At 47.1% G+C, this 17,152-nt stretch overlaps 1 protein-coding gene across 4 annotated transcripts in view; it reads left to right on the forward strand.

Annotated features, from left to right (window-relative positions):
* Zfhx3 (zinc finger homeobox 3) overlaps positions 1–16,168 on the forward strand; it is a 241,717-nt gene extending 225,549 nt beyond the window's left edge. For 3 of the 4 annotated variants that reach the window (XM_071604882.1, XM_027933041.2, XM_071604883.1), the window contains exons 9-10: positions 612–6,089; positions 10,037–16,168. In XM_071604882.1, the coding sequence (XP_071460983.1) occupies positions 612–6,089; positions 10,037–11,724 (7,166 nt within the window). In that variant the 3' untranslated portion in view covers positions 11,725–16,168. Of the gene's footprint in view, positions 1–611; positions 6,090–7,476; positions 7,614–10,036 lie in introns of all 4 variants that reach the window. The other variant, XR_011705362.1, reaches the window with a different exon arrangement.
* The last annotated feature ends 984 nt before the right edge of the window (positions 16,169–17,152 follow it).

Here is a 17,152-nt window from a genome sequence, read left to right on the forward strand (position 1 = left end):
CCTTGTGGTTTTTCTTATTAGACAGTGGACAGATGATCTGAAAAGGGTTGGGGTAATTATGAGTATGATGGTCTCATTGTAGAAGAAAATTTAATGTATTTTAATAATTTGCCACATCAGTGTTCATTGCTTATTGAATAGAGATGATAGTCAAAAAGTCACAACAAGTAATTAAAGGCCTAAAAGTAAAATCCAAAATTCTTTATAATGGACAACAGTTATTATAAATTCCCCACAACTTAGAACAGCATTAATTCATGTCTGCTATGCTAAATTCTTATATCATAAAAGGTGAACATAAATAGGCACCCCAAGATCAGTAACCTTCAGACTCATTCTTGAGAAACTGGATTCTGAGTCAAGCAGTTACATATTATTTAGAAGACTGTTAGTTCTGTGACAAGACATAGGCTCATTATGAATGGAAACTTTTGTATCCTTCTATTCATCTCTGTTCCTGTGTGCCCTGTTTTTAATATGCACTCCATCAGCCCTGTGCAGATTCTATTGATCAGGTTGGGCACTTCATGAAGCCTGCCTAAGTAGACTGCTCTGGCTGCCATCCTGGAAACAAGACCTTCTTTATCTTTGGGCTTGATGTTTTTTTGCAGAAACTTCAGAGGATCTGGGAAAGAACATCTTGCCATCTGCAAGCACAGAGCACAGCGGAGATTTGAAACCTTCTTCTGCTGACCCAGGATCTGTGAGAGAAGACTCGGGCTTCCTCTGCTGGAAGAAGGGGTGTAACCAGGTTTTCAAGACTTCAGCTGCCCTCCAGACACATTTCAACGAGGTACATGCCAAGAGGCCCCAGCTGCCCGTGTCAGATCGCCACGTGTACAAGTACCGCTGCAACCAGTGCAGCCTGGCTTTCAAGACCATTGAAAAGTTGCAGCTGCATTCTCAGTACCATGTGATCCGAGCCGCCACCATGTGCTGTCTCTGTCAGCGCAGTTTTCGAACATTCCAGGCTCTGAAAAAACACCTTGAGACAAGCCACCTGGAGTTGAGTGAGGCCGACATTCAACAACTTTATGGTGGCCTTCTGGCCAATGGGGACCTTCTGGCAATGGGAGACCCCACCCTGTCTGAAGACCACACCATAATTGTTGAAGAAGACAAGGAAGAAGAAAGTGACTTGGAAGATAAACAGAGCCCCACGGGCAGTGACTCTGGGTCGGTACAAGAAGATTCAGGCTCAGAGCCAAAGAGAGCTCTACCTTTCAGAAAAGGCCCCAACTTTACTATGGAAAAGTTTCTAGACCCTTCTCGCCCTTACAAGTGCACCGTCTGTAAGGAATCTTTCACTCAAAAGAACATACTGCTGGTGCATTACAATTCTGTCTCCCACCTGCACAAGTTAAAGAGAGCCCTTCAAGAATCAGCAACTGGTCAACCAGAACCCACCAGCAGCCCAGACAACAAACCTTTTAAGTGTAACACTTGTAATGTGGCCTATAGCCAGAGTTCCACTCTGGAGATCCACATGAGGTCTGTGCTGCATCAAACCAAAGCCCGAGCAGCCAAGCTGGAGGCTGCAAGTGGTAGCAGCAATGGGACTGGGAACAGTGGCAGTGTCCCACTGAGTTCCTCCATACCAAGTCCCGTGAGCACCAGTGGCAGTAGTAACACCTTTACCACCACCAATCCAAGTAGTGCCAGCATCACTCCGAGCTCCGGCTTACTGAGCCAAGTGCCCGCTGAGAGTGTTGGGATGCTGCCCCTAGGGAATCCCATCGGTGCCAACATTGCTTCCCCTTCAGAGCCCAAGGAGGCCAATCGGAAGAAGCTGGCAGACATGATCGCATCCAGGCAGCAGCAACAACAGCAGCAGCAGCAACAGCAGCAGCAGCAGCAACAGCAGCAGCAGCAACAACAAGCTCAGACACTGGCCCAGGCCCAGGCTCAAGTTCAGGCTCACTTGCAGCAGGAACTGCAGCAGCAGGCTGCCCTGATCCAGTCCCAGCTGTTTAACCCCACCCTCCTGCCTCATTTCCCCATGACCACTGAGACCCTGCTCCAGCTGCAGCAGCAGCAGCACCTCCTCTTCCCTTTCTACATCCCCAGCGCTGAGTTCCAGCTCAACCCCGAGGTGAGCTTGCCAGTGACGAGCGGGGCACTGACGCTGACAGGGACCGGGCCAGGCCTGCTGGAAGATCTGAAGGCTCAGGTTCAGATCCCACAGCAGAGCCACCAGCAGATCCTGCAGCAGCAGCAGCAGCAGCAACAGCAAAATCAACTTCTGTCCCAGAGTCACTCTGCCCTCCTTCAGCCAAGCCAGCTCCCTGAAAAGAAAAACAAATTGGTCATCAAAGACAAGGAAAAAGAGAGCCAGAGAGAGAGGGAGGGTGCTGAAGGGGGAGAAGGCATCGCAGGACCGAAGGAGCTGTTGCCAGATGCCTTGAAGGCCAAAGAGAAGAAAGAGCTGGCACCAGGGGGTGGTTCTGAGCCTTCTATGCTTCCTCCACGCATCGCCTCGGATGCCAGAGGGAACGCCACCAAGGCCTTGCTGGAGAACTTCGGCTTTGAGCTGGTCATTCAGTACAACGAGAACAAGCAGAAGGTGCAGAAGAAGACCGGGAAGACGGAGCAGGGAGAGAACTTGGAGAAGCTTGAGTGCGACTCCTGCGGCAAGCTGTTTTCCAACATCTTGATTTTAAAGAGTCATCAAGAGCATGTTCATCAGAATTACTTCCCCTTTAAGCAGCTGGAGAGGTTTGCCAAACAGTACAGAGAGCACTATGATAAACTGTACCCTCTGAGGCCCCAGACCCCAGAGCCCCCGCCCCCGCCCCCTCCGCCCCCTCCGCCCCCTCTTCCTGCAGCACCCCCACAGCCAGCCTCCACGCCTGCCATCCCGGCGTCAGCCCCACCCATCACCTCACCCACCATCGCCCCGGCCCAGCCCTCGGTGCCGCTCACCCAGCTCTCCATGCCGATGGAGTTGCCCATCTTCTCGCCGCTGATGATGCAGACCATGCCACTGCAGACCCTGCCAGCTCAGCTGCCCCCTCAACTTGGCCCTGTGGAACCTCTGCCCGCAGACCTGGCCCAGTTGTACCAGCACCAGCTCAATCCAACCCTGCTCCAGCAACAGAACAAGAGGCCTCGCACCAGGATCACCGATGACCAGCTCCGAGTGCTGCGGCAGTATTTTGACATCAACAACTCCCCCAGTGAGGAGCAGATCAAAGAGATGGCAGACAAGTCTGGGTTGCCCCAGAAAGTGATCAAGCACTGGTTCAGGAACACCCTCTTCAAAGAGCGGCAGCGCAACAAGGACTCCCCCTACAACTTCAGCAATCCTCCCATCACCAGCCTGGAGGAGCTCAAGATCGACTCCAGGCCTCCTTCCCCAGAACCTCAGAAGCAGGAGTACTGGGGTAGCAAGAGGTCTTCCAGAACAAGGTTTACTGACTACCAGCTGAGAGTCCTCCAGGACTTCTTTGATGCCAATGCTTACCCAAAGGACGATGAATTTGAGCAACTCTCTAATTTACTGAACCTTCCAACCCGAGTCATTGTGGTGTGGTTTCAGAATGCCCGACAGAAGGCCAGGAAAAATTATGAGAATCAGGGAGAGGGCAAAGACGGAGAGCGGCGAGAGCTTACAAATGATAGATACATCCGAACAAGCAACCTGAACTACCAGTGCAAGAAATGTAGCCTGGTGTTCCAGCGCATCTTTGATCTCATCAAGCACCAGAAGAAGCTGTGTTACAAGGACGAGGACGAGGAGGGGCAGGATGACAGCCAAAACGAGGACTCCATGGATGCCATGGAAATCCTCACCCCCACCAGCTCCTCCTGCAGCACCCCGATGCCCTCGCAGGCTTACAGTGCCCCCGCACCATCGGCCAATACGGCTCCCTCTGCTTTCCTGCAGCTTACAGCGGAGGCCGACGACCTGGCCACCTTCAGTTCAAAAGCAGAGGCGAGTGATGAGAAACCAAAGCAGGCTGACCCTCCCAGTGCACAGCCGAACCAAACCCAAGAAAAGCAAGGACAACCAAAGGCAGAGCTGCAGCAGCAAGACCAGCTGGAGCAGAAGACCAGTGCACCCCAGCCAAAGCTCCCACAGCTGGCTGCCCCGCCCTCCCTGCCACAGCCTCCTCCACAGGCGCCCCCTCCTCAGTGTCCCCTGCCCCAGTCGAGCCCCAGTCCTTCTCAGCTCTCCCACCTGCCCCTCAAGCCCCTCCACACGTCAACTCCTCAACAGCTGGCGAACCTACCTCCTCAGCTAATCCCCTACCAGTGCGACCAGTGCAAGCTGGCCTTCCCATCATTTGAGCACTGGCAGGAGCATCAGCAGCTTCACTTCCTGAGTGCGCAGAACCAGTTCATCCACCCTCAGTTTTTGGACAGGTCACTGGACATGCCTTTCATGCTGTTTGATCCCAGCAACCCACTCCTGGCCAGCCAGCTGCTCTCGGGGGCCATTCCTCAGATCCCCGCCAGCTCGGCCACCTCTCCTTCCACGCCCACCTCCACCATGAACACTCTCAAGAGGAAGCTGGAGGAAAAGGCCAGCGGGAGCCCCGGAGAGAATGACAGTGGGACAGGAGGGGAGGAGCCGCAGAGGGACAAGCGTTTGAGGACGACCATTACGCCGGAACAGCTGGAAATTCTTTACCAAAAGTATCTGCTGGACTCCAATCCAACTCGAAAGATGTTGGATCACATCGCACACGAGGTGGGCTTGAAGAAACGCGTGGTGCAGGTCTGGTTTCAGAACACCCGAGCTCGGGAAAGGAAAGGACAGTTCCGGGCTGTGGGCCCAGCCCAGGCCCACAGACGATGCCCTTTTTGCAGAGCGCTCTTCAAAGCCAAGACTGCCCTCGAGGCTCATATCCGGTCCCGCCACTGGCATGAAGCCAAGAGAGCTGGCTACAACCTAACTCTGTCTGCGATGCTCTTAGACTGTGACGGGGGACTCCAGATGAAAGGAGATATTTTTGATGGAACTAGCTTTTCCCACCTACCCCCAAGCAGTAGTGATGGCCAGGGTGTCCCCCTCTCACCTGTGAGTAAAACCATGGAGCTGTCTCCCAGAACACTTCTCAGCCCTTCCTCCATCAAGGTGGAGGGGATCGAAGACTTTGAAAGCCCCTCCATGTCCTCAGTTAATCTAAACTTTGACCAAACTAAGCTGGACAACGATGACTGTTCCTCTGTCAACACGGCAATCACCGACACCACAACAGGAGACGAGGGCAATGCGGATAATGACAGTGCGACGGGAATAGCAACTGAAACCAAATCATCTTCTGCACCCAGTGAGGGGCTGACCAAAGCAGCCATGATGGCAATGTCTGAGTATGAAGATCGGTTGTCATCTGGTCTGGTCAGCCCAGCCCCGAGCTTTTATAGCAAAGAATATGACAACGAAGGTACAGTGGACTACAGTGAAACCTCAAGCCTTGCGGACCCCTGCTCCCCGAGTCCTGGTGTGAGTGGTTCCGCAGGCAAATCTGGTGACAGCGGGGATCGGCCTGGGCAGAAACGTTTTCGTACTCAGATGACCAATTTGCAGCTGAAGGTCCTCAAGTCATGCTTTAATGACTATAGGACACCCACTATGCTAGAGTGTGAGGTCCTGGGCAATGACATTGGACTGCCAAAGAGAGTTGTTCAGGTCTGGTTCCAGAACGCCCGGGCAAAAGAAAAGAAGTCCAAGTTAAGCATGGCCAAGCATTTTGGTATAAACCAAACAAGTTACGAGGGACCCAAAACAGAGTGCACTTTGTGTGGCATCAAGTACAGCGCTCGGCTGTCTGTACGTGACCATATCTTTTCCCAACAGCACATCTCCAAAGTCAAAGACACCATTGGAAGCCAGTTGGACAAGGAGAAAGAATACTTTGACCCAGCCACTGTACGTCAGTTGATGGCTCAACAAGAGTTGGACCGGATTAAAAAGGCCAATGAGGTCCTTGGACTGGCAGCTCAGCAGCAAGGGATGTTTGACAATGCCCCTCTCCAGGCTCTTAACCTTCCTACAGCGTATCCAGCGCTCCAGGGCATTCCTCCCGTGTTGCTCCCCGGCCTCAACAGCCCCTCCTTGCCAGGCTTTACTCCATCCAACACAGGTGGGTTCTGTTCTAGGTGATTCTCTTCAGCATTAAAGCTCAGTTAGTGTTTTGTTGTGTGGTGACCATGCCAAATCCTCCTGAGTATGGGCAAACAGGAAGCTTCCCTTTCTGCTTCTTTGAAAGCAGCAAGAATATATTTCCCTCTACTGCGCCATCCCAGTGCCAGTGTGTACATGGGTTCTTGGCCTTTCTAATCAAGTCTAGGGATGGGAGCTCCTGGTTAGAACAGTCTCCTCGGAAACCACACTTATGCCCTGTGTTCGGCAGCACAACCAGCGTGTGTGCTATAGGAAAGAACTTGACATACTGATTCCTAGGGAATTTTCAAGAGGTTTCCATCATAGACCCTTCCATTTGGGTCTATGAAATGGCCAGTCTCATCTAGATAGTTGTTGCAAATATAAGACATTTAGTCCTAGCTGGTACCCTATGGAAACTGGTCCAGGACAATTTACTCTTTGCCCTCACCTGGGGTCCCTGCTATCTTTTTTTAGAGAACTCCTATGATAGATCTGCTATCAGGAAGACGCTCTTCTGTGGTGGCTCTTCATTACTGTTTGGGTTCTCTTCTAGCCAGAGCAACAGTAGCCGGGCTAGTTTCTAAGGAGATTACCTTTCCACTTGAAAGTACTGACCAGGAATCTTGTACTTGGCCTTGGGGTTCTTAGTTTTGACATGGCCATGTCAGTCTTCCAGATAGAGGTACTAATTCACACTGTAGACATCCTCAGTCACCCCTTCATTCCTTTTCCCTTTCCTCCCTCCCACCCATTGACAATCATAAATACTGGCTTCTGTATTCACAACGGGAAGTTTGCAGGTCTTCCTACATACCTCTTGTTTGTCCTCCTCTGTCCTCACCCATCTTCCCTGATCCAGCTGTCTTTCCCAAATTGGACCCTCCCCTCCAAGGTCCCGGGAGGATTTGGCCCCCCACCCCACCCACAACAGCCTACACTGACCAGTACATGCTGAACCAAGGAGAGCTCCTCAGAGGGCTTCCTTGTCTTCAAAATGTGCCCATTCCCAGGGGTTAAAGCTGCTCTGCAGCCCTAGTTTCTGACCAAATAAACTCCAAGTTTTGCAGTTTGGGCCATTTTTACCAGGACAAAGAAAGTACTGAATTCCTGGTCCCAGTTTCTTATCCAAAGAGAACAAGAAAGGAAAGCATTGAGACACAGCAGTCATTGCATATGTGTATTGGCAAGTAACACCACAGAATGCTGCTAAGCCTGCCAGACAGAAGCCAGGAAACAAGCTATGGAAAGTGCCAGGCACTGAATTATCGTTGTGGCCCAGGGGCTTAGGAAGGCCCAGCGTATCATAAAAATGTGGGAAAAAAAAGTAGAACCAGAATGTCTGATGTATTCCCCTTGTTTTACAGATGAGAAAACTGAGGCCCAGAGAGGTCAAGACCATTCAGCAAGCTAGGGTAGGAGCCAGAGCTCCCACCCAGGCCTCCGGGCTCCCAGTGCTATGTGCTCCTTCCACAACACTCAATATGAGCCAGTCAGTCAACAGGTATACATTTAGTGCTACTTAGGTTCTGACCGCTTGAGTAGACTCAAGATAGAAAGCTGTGCTTTTAATAAGTCAGGGTAGCCAGATGTGCCCCAGTTGCCAGCACCTGCTTGTACCACAGCTCAAGAGCACTGATCTGGAATGGGAGGGAAAGAACTTGTGTTTATTAAGCAATTAGTGTATGTCAGGCTCAATGCTAAGCTCTTTGTACATGGCCTTTCATTTGATCTCCAGAACCATCTATTGTGGAAAGCTGGGGTTCCAAGAGGTCAGTTAGTGGATCCAAGGTTGCACAGCCAGTGTGTGTCAGCCATAATCCACACAGGGTCAGTCTGACTCCAGAGGTACATGAGTAAGACTCAGAGTGGTGAAGCACCTTGCTTGGTTGTGATCTTACCGAAAACCAAGAATTTTTGTGAAGGTGCATTGACTAGTGCAAGCTTGGCAAATAGCAGGGGTTAGGAAATGTTTCTTAAATTTTGAGTCTCCCTCATAGACAATTGGTTGAACACATACAAAGTCGATTTAAGGCCTCCTGACCTGAATCTTTGTCTCAAAGGCCTAAAGCTCTGAGAATGGGGGATCTGTGGACATTCCCTCTTTGCCCCACAGATCTTTTGGCTCTGGCCTCAAACCTGAAATATGGAGTGGGCCCGTTGCTTAGTGGTAGACAGAAAGAGCCTTGTTCCAGATTTAGAATTCATAATCCCTTCTGTCTCTGCCTCATTTATGCCAATTTAACCATCAAGCATTTGAATTTTTCTGGTACAATCAATCAGTCACTTCTCTGGTTTCAGTTGCTTGTATGCATTGAGGAAATTGGATGACATACTCTCAGCATTCCCTTTCTGCTGTTTTGGAAGAGTCCATTATGTGATGCTGAGGGAAGCTTCCTTCTTCTATCCAATGTTAGCAGATGTTTTCCTGGGATTGGTGACTTGAAGCAACCTTATTTTCATCTGAAACCTAAGGGTTTTGATAGTCAAGGGGACATTGTACCACTCCTGCTGGATATCACCATAGTCTTCACCCAGGTCTAGGCTGCAAGTGGTTTGTTTTGTTTTGTTTCTCACGAAGAGTGTCATGCTGTGGAACTATTGCCCCAGCTTTCTGGCAAGTGGTCCCAATTAAATATTAATGAGCTGTAAGATTTTTAAATTTTACATTCTTGTGTAAAATTTTATATTATGCTGTGAAAAATCCACGAAGGGGTGTGTGCCGTGCAGCAGTGCAGACTGGTGAATCTGGAGAGTTCTGAGGACCACTCCCTGTGCACTCTGGACTCCACAACCTGCCTGTTCTCAGCGTTTCTTCCGCTAGCACACTGCCCCTTGCTGCCTTTCCTTATGACCCAGCTGTCTGAACATGCCTGAGGCTTGGTGTACCATCAGCCACAATGCCCTCCTTCTATCACCCTGGAACCAAACACACCCTCTAGGTGACAGGTGTGTGTTGAGGAGGACTGAGGCCCTGGGCTGGGTGAAGGCTTTCTTTGCAGAGCGTAGATGGTGAGGACTGAGCATGATTGATGGTGGGTCCCTGCCAACAGGGTTAGAGACCTCTGAGACCCATAAACAGTAGTCAGGGGTTGGCCATGATGTCTTGGGAATTGACAGTGTCAGTACTTTCTTCTATTTCTGATGCTGCTTTTCTCTTTCTGTGACTGGTTCCTCAAGCACCTGAATCCCCACTGAGCTTTCCTTCACACAGGGGCAGGAAGAGGTGGTAGTCTTATTCAGCAGACTTGGAGCACATCAGCAGAGCCAAGGCACTGGAGCAGTTTTCCCTGAGTGGGTTTGTTTATTTCTTCCCAGGCCCCTCCTCCACACTCTTAAGGTTCTCTTCTCTGGCCTCCTAAAGCACCCATTCAGTTGCAGCAATGGAGGTCAGAGAGGAAGGATATGTATAGAGCCTGTTTTGTTTGCTGTGGCCTTGGGTCTTTGCCAGGATTCTTGCTTTGGCTCCCTTCTCCAGACAACTTCTGGTGGAGCCTCATGGCTGTACTATTTCTGTAGTGCTTTGATGAAAGCCCCTGGTTCAAATGAGCCCCAGCTGGAAACAGCTAGTTTGGGGGCCTCCAGACTAATTGCATTGGGCAGAGTGAATGGTATCTGGAAGTGCATGGCAAGGATAGTGTCAGCTAATGGGTGTGGTATGCTGGGTAGGAAGGTGTTGCAAGTTGTTTAGCTGAAAGGGGAAGGACAGGAGCTGATCAAAAGGACTGGGTCCTGATCAAAATGCTCAGCCATCCAATCCTGGGCCTGGTGGGACAATTCTGTTGAAAATGTTGGTTTTGAGAGGATCTTTCAGGCTGAAACCTTGACATCTCAGATTGTGCCACTGACACAGGTAAATGTCTTGAGCTTCAGCCTTGCCTCTCTGGACTGACTGGTTATTTCTCTTTCTGTCTCCGTTCCTTTTAGCTTTAACGTCTCCTAAACCGAACTTGATGGGTCTGCCCAGCACAACAGTTCCTTCCCCTGGCCTCCCCACATCTGGATTACCAAATAAACCGTCCTCAGCATCGCTGAGCTCCCCGACCCCAGCACAAGCCACCATGGCGATGGCCCCTCAGCAACCCCCCCAACCCCAGCAGCAGCAGCAGCAGCAGCAGCCACAGGTGCAGCAGCCTCCCCCGCCGCCAGCAGCCCAGCTGCCACCCACCCCACAGCTCCCACCGCAGCAGCAACGCAAGGACAAAGACAGTGAGAAAGTAAAGGAGAAGGAGAAGGCACACAAAGGGAAAGGTGAACCCCTGCCTGCCCCCAAGAAGGAGAAGGGAGAGGCGCCCACGGCTGCTGCAGCCACGCTCTCTGCCCCAATGCCCGCCATGGAGTATGCAGTGGACCCTGCTCAGCTGCAGGCCCTGCAGGCAGCCTTGACTTCAGACCCCACAGCACTGCTCACGAGCCAGTTCCTTCCTTACTTTGTACCAGGCTTTTCTCCTTATTACGCCCCCCAGATCCCTGGCGCCCTGCAGAGCGGGTACCTGCAGCCTATGTATGGCATGGAAGGCCTGTTCCCCTACAGCCCTGCGCTGTCGCAGGCCCTGATGGGGCTGTCCCCGGGCTCCCTACTGCAGCAGTACCAGCAATACCAGCAGAGTCTGCAGGAGGTGATCCAGCAGCAGCAGCAGCGGCAACTGCAGCAGCAGCAGCAGCAGCAGCAGCAAAAAGTGCAGCAGCAGCAGCAGCAGCAGCCCAAAGCAAGCCAAACCCCAGTCCCCCAGGGGGCTGCTTCCCCAGACAAAGACCCTGCCAAAGAATCCCCCAAACCAGAAGAGCAGAAAAATGCCCCCCGCGAGGTGTCCCCCCTCCTGCCGAAACCCCCCGAAGAGCCAGAAGCAGAAAGCAAAAGTGCGGACTCCCTCTACGACCCCTTCATTGTTCCAAAGGTGCAGTACAAGTTGGTCTGCCGCAAGTGCCAGGCGGGCTTCGGCGACGAGGAGGCGGCGAGGAGCCACCTGAAGTCCCTCTGCTTCTTCGGCCAGTCTGTGGTGAACCTGCAAGAGATGGTGCTTCACGTCCCCACCGGGAGCGGTGGCGGTGGCGGCGGCGGCGGCGGTGGCGGCGGCGGCGGCTCGTACCACTGCCTGGCGTGCGAGAGCGCGCTCTGTGGGGAGGAAGCTCTGAGTCAACATCTCGAGTCGGCCTTGCACAAACACAGAACAATCACGAGAGCAGCAAGAAACGCCAAAGAGCACCCTAGTTTATTACCTCACTCTGCCTGCTTCCCCGATCCTAGCACCGCATCTACCTCGCAGTCTGCCGCTCACTCAAACGACAGCCCCCCGCCCCCGTCGGCCCCCGCGCCCCCGCCCGCTTCCCCCCACGCCCCCAGGAAGGCTTGGCCGCCGGTGGTCGCCCGGGCTTCGGCCGCGAAGCCCCCTTCTTTTCCTCCTCTCTCCTCATCTTCAACGGTTACCTCAAGTTCATGCAGCACCTCAGGGGTTCAGCCCTCGATGCCAACAGACGACTATTCGGAGGAGTCTGACACGGATCTCAGCCAAAAGTCCGACGGACCGGCGAGCCCGGTGGAGGGTCCCAAAGACCCCAGCTGCCCCAAGGACAGTGGTCTGACCAGTGTAGGAACGGACACCTTCAGATTGTAAGCTTTGAAGATGAACAATACAAACAAATGAATTTAAATAAAAAAAATTAATAACAAACCAATTTCAAAAATAGACTGACTGCAATTCCAAAGCTTCTAACCAAAAAAAACAAAAAAACACACAAAAAAAAAAAAACAAAAAAAAAGGAAAAAAAAGAAAAAGCGTGGGTTGTTTTCCCATATACCTATCTATGCCGGTGATTTTACATTCTTGTCTTTTTTCTTTTAATATTAAAAACAAAAACACCCCTAACCCTGTTCCATTGTGTCCTTTTGAAGGTACTATTGGTCTGGGAAACAGAAGTCCGCAGGGCCTCCCCTATGTCTTTGGAGCTTAAACCCCTTGTATATTTGCCCCTTTTCAATAAACGCCCCACCTTGAGAGCACAGAGGAGCCCGGCATGCACTGTATGGGAAAGCAGTCCACCTTGTTGCAGTTTTAGATTTCTTGCTATCTTAGCATTCAGATACCAATGGCTTGCTAAAAAGAAAAAAAGAAATGTAATGTCTTTTTATTCTCAGGTCAATCGCTCACACTTTGTTCTGTTTTCAGAATCATTGTTTTATATATATTATTTTTTCAGTTTTTTTTTTTTTTTTTGTTCCAGAAAAGATTTTGTTTTGTTTTTGTTTTGTTTTGTTTTGTTAATTTAAAAACAGGCAGAAAGTATTTGAGAAAAACAATGTGAACTGCTTTAGCTTTCTGGGGATTTTTAAGGATAGCTTTTCTGCTGAAGCCAATTTCAAGGGGAAAAGTTAAGCACTCCCACTTTCAGAAAAAAAACAAAAAAAAAAACCCCACACAAAAAGAGTGTTGAGGACTTGTAGCTTAAAAAATAAGTTTTAAAAAACTGACTTTCTGTATTTATGATAGATATGACCATTTTTGGTGTTGAGTAGATTGTTGCATTGGAAATGAACTGAAGCAGTATGGTAGATTTAAAAGGAAAAAAACCTTTTGTGTACATTTAGCTTTTTGTATGGTCCAGCTGACAGCTCCTCATTTGATGTCGTCTTGTTCATCCCTAGCAGATAGATTACAATCCGTTGATTCGCCTAAGCTTTTCTCCCCTTTGTCCCTTAACTCCACTTTTGTCTTTCCTCCTCCCAACTCCCATCCTATAATCTCCCACTTAAGGTAGCTGCCTTCATTTCTTAGAGGGTAGCTGCAGAATTATTTTATAAAACTAAAGAAAGAATTTCAAAGGATTCTAGGGGTCATTAGGATCCTCACAGATTATTTTTGGTTGGGGAGTTGAAACTTTTTAAAGGCATATAATTCTAGTTACCTTTGTCTGTAGCCTTGTACATTTATTTTTTATTTATCCTTCCTTTGGCTTTTCTCTTGTACCCCCTTCTTTTCCTCCTTGTTTGGTAGATGCTTCAAATATTCTTTTCCTAAACTAAGGCATTTGTTTCAGTTTGTGTAATTGGGTTGTGTACTTTTTTAATTAAAAAAAAAAAAAAGAAAAGAAAAGTTTTGGTTAGGGGTTTGGTTTTTGGTTTTGTATTTGTGTTTTTTCTTTCCTCTCTCAGAAAAAGAAATTTCATGCTTTAAATAAAATCCAAAGACACACCCTTTCACTGCTGATGCAGAAAAGAGGGAAAGGGTTCTTGTTACTTGAGAATTTGTTTCTGATTTAAACAAACAAGACTTAGTTTAATAAAAGAAAGAGTAAAACAAAAGATTCCCAGGTTGTTAGGTGCCTCTTCTGCAAGCAGAGAGGCAACTGTTAATGACAATTCCATATACCAAAAGACACATTTTTTACTTCAAAGTTTTGTCCTTGTGTTAGGCAGTCTGAGCGGCGAGTGTTCCAGAGCGCAGCCAACGAAGAAGCAGATAGCAATGTACAGAGAGCAGAAGAGGAAACCGTACGTGAGGCACCTGTGTTTATGTTAGTATCCACAATCTTGTAACACAACACAATGCTACACATCCCCTTTTTTAATCTTGAAAACGGTCTGAACTTTGAAAGGAAAACTTTGTGCTGCTAAAACGTAGATTTTGGAGACAAATAGATGCTTTGCTGTTTCACTTTCGTAGCCAAACATCAACAGACACAATCTCCCCCTTGCCCCCAAAGTGTGAAGTCCTTTTCCCCTTCATTCTCCTCCTTATGTTTCAAAAGGGAACTTTGAAGACTGTGAATACAGGTTCCATTGGTCACCTTTCAGGCTTCTTTCCCCAGTGCTGAAGCCACTCATCGACTTTGCAAAAGACTGGAGCATTCCAAGATCTGAAAATGGATTTCTTTTTTCTTTTTTTCTTTTTTAGCCGGGACTATTTTTATGAATTTGTTTTTAGTTAAATGAAAGAGTAGATCTGAACTGTTGTACATACTTCTAACTAGGCTGATGCACAGTGCAAATTCCTTTTTAATTTTTTTAAGTAGAAATTCTAAAGAATACCATCGTAACTATTCATATCAGTATCCAGTTGTAGCATAAGGTGTCAAAAACAAGTACGCAAAACATTTACTGTTTTAACAAGCTATTTCCTTTAACAAGAATTCTTGTATTTCTCCCTGTGTTTGAGATGAACATTTTTAAATTTTAAAGTTGTACAGTTTTTTCGTTGTTTTTTCATTATTTTATCTTGTTTGTAACTCTATGAAATATATATATATATATTTTTTGCCATTTAACTGTTGTATGTTACTCTGTGTCTGTATCATAGAAAAAAAATTGTTTTTGTTTTTGGTTCTTTATGTGACACCAGTTAACAATTAACACTAGCTTTACCTGTCAAATTCTGCTAGGTTTTCTCTAAAAACTGTTTTTAAAAATGATATTGCTTGGTAATAGTGCAATTTCTGTCCCTTTCCCTCCCCCCTCAACTTTAACTTCCTTTGTAATTTTGCTACCCTTCCCTAATGGTTTTAATTATGGGTGGTTGGGTTTTTTGTTTTTTGTGGGTTTTTTTTTTTTTTCCTACTATGCCATCCTCCCTCTGTGAGGCAGAGTGACTGTCAGTGTTTTGTTATGCCATGCCTTGACCTGTGGGTGTGTTTGGCAACAAATAAGGTGGTTGGGTAGATTGGCTAAGCATGCTTCCACCCACCAGTATTCCTCTGAGGGGTATATGATTGTTTCAACCTGGAGTGGGTTGCACACTTAATGCTTTCCTCTACAACTGTACCGCCCACATGTATGTTCATTCAAAACAGAAGTAATTCTCAGCACTAACCCAGAAGTAGCAAAGCAGTCAATGAGGGTGCAAAGTCGAAGTCAAACATGAGCTGGTCACATGTTTGTGGGCTGACATCATCAGTGGCTATGACCTGTAGCATTTACAAAGCATGAATTCACTACAACGCTCAACTGTTTGGATCCATCTCACTCGGGGAATCTATTCCTGTCTGCTGTATAGTGGGTAGCTGCGTAGGATATCCAAACTCACTTTTTAAATTAGTTCATAATCTCCATTGGCACTTCGCTTTTTGGTTGTTGTTGGTTGGTTTTTTGTTTGTTTGTTTGTTTGTTTGTTTTTGTTGTTTGTTTTTGGTTTTTCTCAAATACTCCACAGTGTGGGTTGGTGCCAGACACATTGGGTCATAGCACCAGCTCTTGATGCACAGAATGGGAGTGATTTCATCCATCCTTTCTCCATCCTTCCAAAAAGAAACTTAAAAGGAAAATACACACATACACAATATATATATACACACACACACACAGAAGAGTTAATACGTCTAGGAAGTTTTTTTTTTTTAATTAAATGCTATTTAAAGAGATGAATGTGGCCAAAGTTTTACACAATTGAAAATAAAGTAAAACAGACGGCATGTGTAAACCTGAGTTTTTCAGGCATGGCAGGAAGTTGCAGGAGAGAGAGGCAGTGACCCAAGCCAGTGCACTTGATGTTCATGGACATATATTTTTTTTAAATAATAAATTAAATTAAAACATTTTAAATAGAAGCATAAATTGAGTTGGTTGTTTGTTGGCGCTGAGATACTGCCCACTGTGAAACAAAGCTTTGACTAGTTTTTTTGTTTGTTTGTTTACTTTCTTCAGGGGGGAGGGGGGCAAGTTTGGGTAGGAAAGAAAGCTTAAATGAACATGACCCTGAGGTGAAGAGGTATATGAACAGCCTTTGCAATGTACAAAAAAACAAAAACAAAACAAAAAAAAAACAAAAAACAAAAAAAAAATAGAGCAAGTGAAACCAAAAATGATGTTCTTGGTGTTTTTCTATAATGTAGTCTTGTTAGCTTTTTTGTTACTGTAACAATGCTGATCTTGAACTGTACCAAAATACATGGAGACTAACAAACAGAACCACATGGAACTTTCAAACTGAAAAAAAGAAATTTGTCACAAAAACTTTGTTGTCATAGTTAAGTTGATTGTAGATGGTAATTGAATATACTCCTTTGAAAATATTTCATCAAGTATGTTTCCTGCTCATTGTGATACATTAAAAAAATATGAGCAAAAGTCCTTGACTCTGTTCCCAGATTGTGTATGTATGTGTGTGTATGTATGTGTGTGTATGTGTGTGTATGCATGTGTATGCTCACACAAGTGTGTGTGTATGAGAGAGCAGGGGGTTGACAGCTGGTGGAGTGTAAATTTGAACAATATCTTGAGGTTTTATGTGCAGGGAGTACTATTGCTGAGATTACACAAGCATGTGTACAAACTGGTTTTTTCTTTGTTTTGCATCTCCTAGCACTCAAAAGTGCCAGAAGTTTGGGCCATGACACATTTTCATTGGTCCAAGGAAGATGTAAGCCTGTCTTCTTAGAGAATTCTTGGCTCCAAAGAGCCCTAGTAACAGCTGGATTTTTTTTTTTTTTTTTTTTTTTGAGAAGGGATCTCACTACATGTTGCCCAAGCTGGCCTTGAACTAGAGATCCTCCTGCCTCAGCCTCCACAGTAGCTGAGATTATGAGGGTATATCACCATGCCCAACTCAACTATATTTTTAATTCATATAAACTTTTAATGTTTACGTGAAATTTTTATGCACTTGGCACAAATGAAGCAAAGAGGCTTTGCTGGTGGCCAGGAGAGAGGTAGGTTCAACTTTGCTGAACTGGGAACTGGATCTAGTGTTTGTATCTCAAGGATGAAAACAGTAAGTTAAATTAAGGGATGATTGATTACATTTGCCTGGTCTCCCAAAGGGCTTTTCTGTATATCTTTTAGAGTAGAATTTGGGACACACATAGTTTGGACAATAGCAGTAGCATTAGTAATTCCCGCATGCGAGAGACAGTTCAGTCTTATTATTTAAAAAATAAAATAAACCCTGTATTATAATGTCTTTAATTCATTAATGAGGACTTAAAATGTCTTTAATTCATTAATGAGGACTCACATCCAAGATGTGGCCCAAAGCCCTTTCATTCATCTCTAATTTATCACCACAACTAAGAAGTAATTTGCAAAGCTCTAGCAGCTGGGCTTGGATGACATCA

The sequence above is a fragment of the Marmota flaviventris genome, chromosome 18, assembly GCF_047511675.1.
Source record: "Marmota flaviventris isolate mMarFla1 chromosome 18, mMarFla1.hap1, whole genome shotgun sequence".
Classification (NCBI taxonomy): domain Eukaryota; kingdom Metazoa; phylum Chordata; class Mammalia; order Rodentia; family Sciuridae; genus Marmota; species Marmota flaviventris.